The sequence below is a fragment of the Macaca fascicularis genome, chromosome 8 (genome assembly GCF_037993035.2).
Source record: "Macaca fascicularis isolate 582-1 chromosome 8, T2T-MFA8v1.1".
In the NCBI taxonomy this organism is placed as follows: domain Eukaryota; kingdom Metazoa; phylum Chordata; class Mammalia; order Primates; family Cercopithecidae; genus Macaca; species Macaca fascicularis.
Genome location: NC_088382.1, coordinates 141544950 through 141551626, shown reverse-complemented (window position 1 = coordinate 141551626; position 6677 = coordinate 141544950). Strand labels below are relative to the sequence as shown.

At 44.3% G+C, this 6677-nt stretch overlaps 1 protein-coding gene across 7 annotated transcripts in view; it reads right to left on the bottom strand.

The window, feature by feature from the left end:
- The window catches only part of EFR3A (EFR3 homolog A), a 102543-nt gene extending 96243 nt beyond the window's left edge, over nucleotides 1–6300 (bottom strand). For 4 of the 7 annotated variants that reach the window (XM_045398711.3, XM_073999463.1, XM_045398710.3 and 1 more), the window contains exon 1: nucleotides 6085–6300. Coding sequence is in view for 2 of the 7 variants with exons in the window: in XM_045398710.3 (XP_045254645.1) it covers nucleotides 6085–6094 (10 nt within the window). In the remaining 5 variants the exon portion in view is untranslated. Of the gene's footprint in view, nucleotides 1–5824 lie in introns of all 7 variants that reach the window. The other 3 variants (XM_073999462.1, XM_073999467.1, XM_073999465.1) reach the window with 1 other exon arrangement.
- Between the last annotated feature and the right edge of the window lie 377 nt (nucleotides 6301–6677).

Here is a 6677-nt window from a genome sequence, read left to right as displayed (position 1 = left end):
AGGCAGGAGAATAGCTTGAGCCCAGAAGGCGGAGGTTGCAGTGAGCCGAGATCGCACCACTGCACTCCAGCTTGGTCTAGAGTGAGAATCCATCTCAAAACACCAGAGAAAGATGGCTGCAGCTGTTTTTGCTTCAAGTTTCCCATTCCATGACACCTAAAGTTGGAGTCTAAGCAGACTGAGTTCCCCAGAAAGCTGGGCTTCCTTCCACCTTCCATCTGTCCAGCTACTCAGCTAGTATAGTTCTGGGAGGTGCTTAGAACTAACTATCTAGAAATCCTGAGATGGAAAACTACAGTACCAAAGGAGGGAACCTGCTCACCCTGGCTTCCTGAAGGAAACTGACAGTCAATCCCAGGTCAGGGTCCGGCAAGACTCTGCTGTACCCCAACAGACTGCTACTGACTGGATCAAGCCTACAAGCTACTTGGACCTCTGCACTGAGAAGGCAATGTCTGTGGAGCAGTCTGGGGACCCTGCATGGGAAAGCAGGTCAGGCTGCGGGCATAGTATGGTCTATAACATTTAAATATTTAAACTAGTGGTTCTCAACCGGGAACAATTTTGTCCCCCAGAGGACATTTGGCAATGTCTAGAGACACTGTTGGTTGTCACAAGCTTGGGGCAGGAAGGTTACTCCTGGCTTCCAGTTGGTAGAGGCCAAGGATGCTGTTAAATGTCCTACAGTGCATAGGACAGTCCCTTAAACCCCTAAACCTGTCCCAGACATCAATAGTGTAAAGACTGAAAACCCCTGATTTAAACTATGATTTGCAGACCTCCATTTGTATTCTTGTCGCAGACCTCAAATATGGTACAGACAGGCCTGCAAAGAACATAATCACAAACTATATATATATATTTTTTCCTTTTTAGAGACAGGTCTTACTCTGTTGCCCAGGCTGGAGTACAGTGGTGAGATCATAGCTCATTGCAGCCTCAGCCTCCTCGGCTCACACAATCCTCCTGCCTCAGCCTCCAAGTAGCTAGGACTACAGGTATGTAACACCATACCTGACTAACTTTTCATTTTTCTGTAGAGGCAGGGTCTGTGTTGCCCAGGTTGGTCTAGAACTCTTGGCCAAAAGCAATCCTCTTTTCTTGGCCTCCCAAAGTACTGGGGTCACAGGCGTGAGCCACTGCGCCTCGCCAAATTATAAAACTTTTATAACACTATCTTTATGAAAAAAAAAAAAAAGTTCCAGTTATGGTATCCAGAGAATAACTTATCTGACTCCAGTTACAATTCAATCCATTCTACACATAGGCCAGAAGGGTGTGGGGGAGTAAGGCGGATGAAGAGAGGTTGGTTAATAGGTAAATCATACAGTTAGATGGAGTAAGTTCTAACATCTGATAACAGAGGAGGATGACTATAGTTAACAACAATGTACTGTATATTTCAAAGTAGCTAGAAGAGAGGACTTGAAATGTTCCCAACACACAGAAACGATAAACACTCAAAGTGATGGATACCCTAAATACCCTGACCTGATTATTACACACTGTATGAATATAACAAAATATCACATGTACCCTACCCCATAAATGTGAAAATATTATGTATCAATTTAAAAATTTTTTAAAGATTCAATTATTAATTTATTCAACATTTACCAAGCACCTATTATATAACCAGGCACAGTGTTAAGCAAAAGTAACAGTGCTAAACTGATGGGATCCCATTCAACTCCTGCCTGGCTCAGAGCGCTATAGTATGAAAAAAGAGCTGGGACTTAGAGGTCAGACCCATCTAGTTGCAATCCCAGCTCTACCACTTACTGTCATTAGGAATGTTACTTACCTTTTCTGAACTTCAGTCTCTCTATCTTCTAAAACAGGTCAAATAGGGCCTCCCTCAAAGTGCAAGAGTTAAATAAGATAAATCAGGTAAAGCACAAAGCATACTGCCTACCACACAATCAGTATTCAATAATTACTTCCTATTACTAATAGCAAACTGTAAGTCTTCATAAAGCAATCAAGAAGTTGGAAACTGCTACTAAGCCTATAAAAAGCCACTATAACTGTGATTGTGAGAGCATAGAAACCCCTCAAATGGCCGGGAGCGGTGGCTCACGCCTGTAATCCCAGCACTTTGGGAGGCCAAGGCAGGGAGATCACGAGGTCAGGAGATTGAGACCATCCTGGCTAACATGGTGAAACCCCATCTCTACTAAAAACACAAAAAATTAGCCAGGCGTGGTGGCACATGCCTGTAGTCCCAGCTACTTGGGAGGCTGAGGCAGGAGAATGGCTTGAACCCGGGATTTGGAGGTTGCAGTGAGCAGAAATCGTGCCACTGCACTCCAGCCTGGGCGACAGAGCAAGACTCCGTCTTAAAAGAAACAAAAACCTCAAATTCTGGCTTTCTCTTTCTCCAGCATTATCTCCTACTACCTACATAATCTTTAATGTAGCTCCATGTCCCCATGAGTGGGGACAGACTGAAAGATGAGATCTGGGCAGCAAACAGGGCAGTGGCAAGCCAAAGGTCACTGCAAAAAAGAAAATTCATCAGCTACAGCTCTGGCAGGACACACAGGTGGTGGACAGAAGAAGGGAGGAAGGAAGGAGATGGGAGGGGAAGGGAGAAGGAAGCAAGGGGACGATGAGGAAAGGGGGGAAGAGGGGAAAAAAGGAGAGAAAGAATGAGAATATGAATGAACACAAAAGGCTAATAATCCAGTAATATGAAAGCGTAGGCCAAGTTTGCATGTAATGTGTCTCTAAAAGGAAAACACTTCAGTCAGCACTTTTATAATTCATTCTGCATTTCTTTCATAAAAATGAATTTAAAAATAAGTTAAATATAATCAGCGTCATCAAAAGAAAAACAAATATGGAGTAACCATATTATTACTACAGCCTGAGAAATTTGCCTAGACATCAACGTCAGTACCTAAACAAGAAAAGAAAGCATTCAACACACATAATCACTCAAAGTATAGTTTAACAGCAAACAACATTTGAGAGTTTTGGTTTTCCCTAGAAAATATAGAATAAATTCTCATATAATATAAAAGAGCACATTTTACTGGACCTGTTTTGAAGCAAGTTATCTGTGAACTCAGGAGCTACTTTCACATAAGGAGTTTACTAAAAGTTTAAGTTTGTGTCTATGTAAACAAGAATCTACTTAGCACACCAGTGGGATCCACAGCTTTTCCCAAGATTTCTGTCACAGGATGGAAGCAAAGACATTCTTGTAAGTTCACGGAATGATTTAAATTTTGACCAAGCTTACATTTGTCTTAATGTAACGCAAGGGGAAAAAAAGGCTAAACTATCATCAATTTAGTGCTAGAGAAAAATTAATGTTACTATGCTCGCTGTGGTTACTGATTATAGGGTCCAGTTCTGTGTTCAAGTCATGGTTTTACTCCATGGAAACTCACAGAAGGCTCAGCTTACCGATACACAAAATAAAATGATTAAGAAGCTTTAACAGTCCTTCCAACTCACATTCCGATTCAGAGTTTGAAAATCTTTAAAAGAGAATGCTTCTTAATGGTCCTTTGAATGGAGAATGAAATAAAGGCCTCTAGAAAAATGACGTGTCAAATTATAGGTTTACAGGTTTGAAATAGCATTCAGTGACATAGTCTTGAAATCTGTGCCTAAGGATTGTTTCAGACTACAGGCTTGTAACACGACCACAAAATTGTTTCTGTGTCCTGGCAGTTTCCTGTCAGGCATCCTTCCAGGTGGTTGCTTTCTCAGAGAGTCTATGGATCTCCAAAATAATTCCAGTGAAGTGGCTGTTAATATTCATGAGATATATCATTGCTTAGCCAGTGGGGTTACTGCATGCTCCACTGGATTCTAGTTATTAACAACAGTTTCGACGAGTACCAATATTCCAAATAAGCAACAAAATAGCTAAAGTAGAATAATTCTATGACTTACAGCAAGGGTTGCTCTCAGAATTGGAGAGTCTGAGAGACCACAGTGACCACCTCCAACCCTTTGATTTTAATTAAAACTCTTAGGGATTAACTGGCCTGGGCTTATCACTGAGCCTCTCAACCATTTAACATTAAAACAACCAATCAAACAAAAACACTTAGCTTATCTGAGCATAGTTTTCCTCCTAAGAGCTCTGAACTTCCTCCTAAATTCCCTCAGAGAATAACAACTGTGCCATCTCTGTGTTGGATATATATTCTACAGACAGAATTTCAAAGAGATATTATTGTCCACTGCACTATCCCAGCAATTCTGGCAGCTGTGACAGCCAAAGAAGAGAAAAGGCAAATATGAACACTATGCACCTCACACGGGTACCCCCAGTCAATCAATCCACAGCACACTTCTATTCAGTCATAAAAAATGTACCATGACAAATATTAACAATGACAGATAAAGCAAACATTAAACTTGTCTTCCAGTCAGGGTGTGAAATCTGCATTTTTAACTATGCAAACTCCACCATGGCCCATCCTAAAATCATTTTGCAGAGTAAACTAAACATTTCAAAAGAAACAAGTTTACTATATTCACTCTATGAAGCTAGATAACCCTAGAACATAACTAAAAATTTTATTTCACAGGATAATTTTGGCATGTTACCAATAAATTCTACTCGAAGCCTCAACTTTCAATAGGTGCTTACCTCCTCCCCTTTGGTTTCTCAGAAAATAAAAGATTAGCATAGCACTAGTCTCAAATATTCACTGAATGACGTGAACACGAATTTAGAAGTAATAAACCGGCAATAACAATGAAGATGATTGTAAATGATATTCTTCCAGCCAAAAGGAATAAAACAAATATAAACTGGACATATTTACTGGATACGAAGTCCAAGAACGTGAGTTAAGGACACACAGTGGTGTGTCAAGAAAACAAAATTCACAGTACCCACGTATGTATGAGGAGTTAAAAGTAATCTGCATTAGGACTAAAGATCTGCCACAGGAAAATCTTTAAATCTCAAGAAAATATTTAAATATCTTTGGTATCAATTTAAATTTAACATCCTTAAATATCAAGAAAACATCAATCTTTCTAATATCAAGAAATAACTCATCTTTTCCCACCGCTAGACGAAAAGGGCATTTGAGACTGACCTGGAAATTCAGTGTCCCATATGGCTACAAAAATAAGGACAACTAGAAGTAGTTATGAATTCTAGGAAATATATTCACAAGTGTGTAAAGATTCTATGGTATTGAACATTTAGTCAAAAGAGTCCTACTTGAATTCTCAAATCAATGACCAAGTTGCTTCCTCTCTACCCAAGATCAGGAGCTTCCTAGTTTGCACATGTCCATATTGACCAGTGGATATAAAGTCACACTACGATTATCTGGGTCATTTAAAAATAGGTCATTAGTAGTATGGTAGTATCGCGTCTGTCTAAAAATCCTCCAAGACCGAGTGACTTTTAAACTTTGGGGTGCCTTGGTAACCCCAGGGACGCTTATTAGATGTGCAGACTCCGGGGCCCAAACTCCAGACTCTAATTCCATGGGACTAGGGAGGGGCTCGAAACCAGTATTTTTAATCATCTGCCCAGGTGAACCCGAAGTGTGGTCCAAAAAGCCACACTCGAGGCGCCTCCGCCTAACAAGCTCCACAGAGGGCGCCGACTTCAGCCGCCCCGGCCGCGATACGGACGCCGTTAGGCTGTCGGGGGTCTGTCTGGGGACCGCGGGAAGGGGCTCGGGGCCGGCGCGTCCGCTAGCGACGTCCGGCCCCTGAAGTGAGAAGGGACTGACAACGGCACCGCAGTTATTTTCAGTATTTCCATAAAGTCCCACGAAGCCGTGTGGCCGTGGGAAAAGGGCTTTAACTTTGAAATCCCACGGGTCTAGGTTACCACCAGCTCTGCCGTCTCCTAACAGCGCGTCCCAGCAGTTGCCTTAACGTTTGGGCCTCAGTTTCCCGATCCGTGCAACGGGCTCACGCCATCCCCGGAAGGCTGAGCGGAAACGAAACTAACTCCGCCGCTCGCAGGCACTTCCTGGCTCTCCTCAGCGCGGCCCAGCCTCCCCAGCCGCCCCGGGAGGACGACCCAGCCGAAGCGCGTCGCGCAGGCGGCCGCCTCCTAACGCCCCCGGCCCTCGGCCGGCCACTCACGGGTAGGCATGGCGACCTCGACCGCGCTCGCCGCGGCACCGAGGCTCAGCGTGGTCGCGCAGGGAGCGCCGACGGCACCATGACGGCCGTTGCACGGCCGCGGAGGCCGAGACGAGGCGAAGGGCGGAGGGAGCGGACGCGGACCCCGCGGTCACGCAACCGAGCGGGCGACAGCTACCGCCGCCAGCCCGGTCCCCGCCGGGCGACGCGACGGACGACCCACGCCCGTTACGTCAGCGCGCCGCTGCCGTCCCGGCTCCGCCCCCGCGGACGGCCGGGCTCGGCCCAGGATCCCTTGTCTAGCGGGTGTACTGAGTGACTGGGGACAGCCACGTAGAACAACTTCGGGTGCTTTCTGTTGCCAAAGCCTGGTGACCTGAGTTGCATTCGTTTTCCTTGATCTCTATTTGGAGTACATCACTTTACGTTTGTGAGGATGATGGCTTTGAGCGCACGGAGTATCTGTGGGCTTTTTCTTTTGCAATCGGTTTAACTTGCAATGCGTATTGCATACTCTGAAAGCATGGTTTATTTGAGATGCACTAAGGTCATTTGGGGTGATGGCTGCTCATTTTTTGAGAAGACAGAAAATG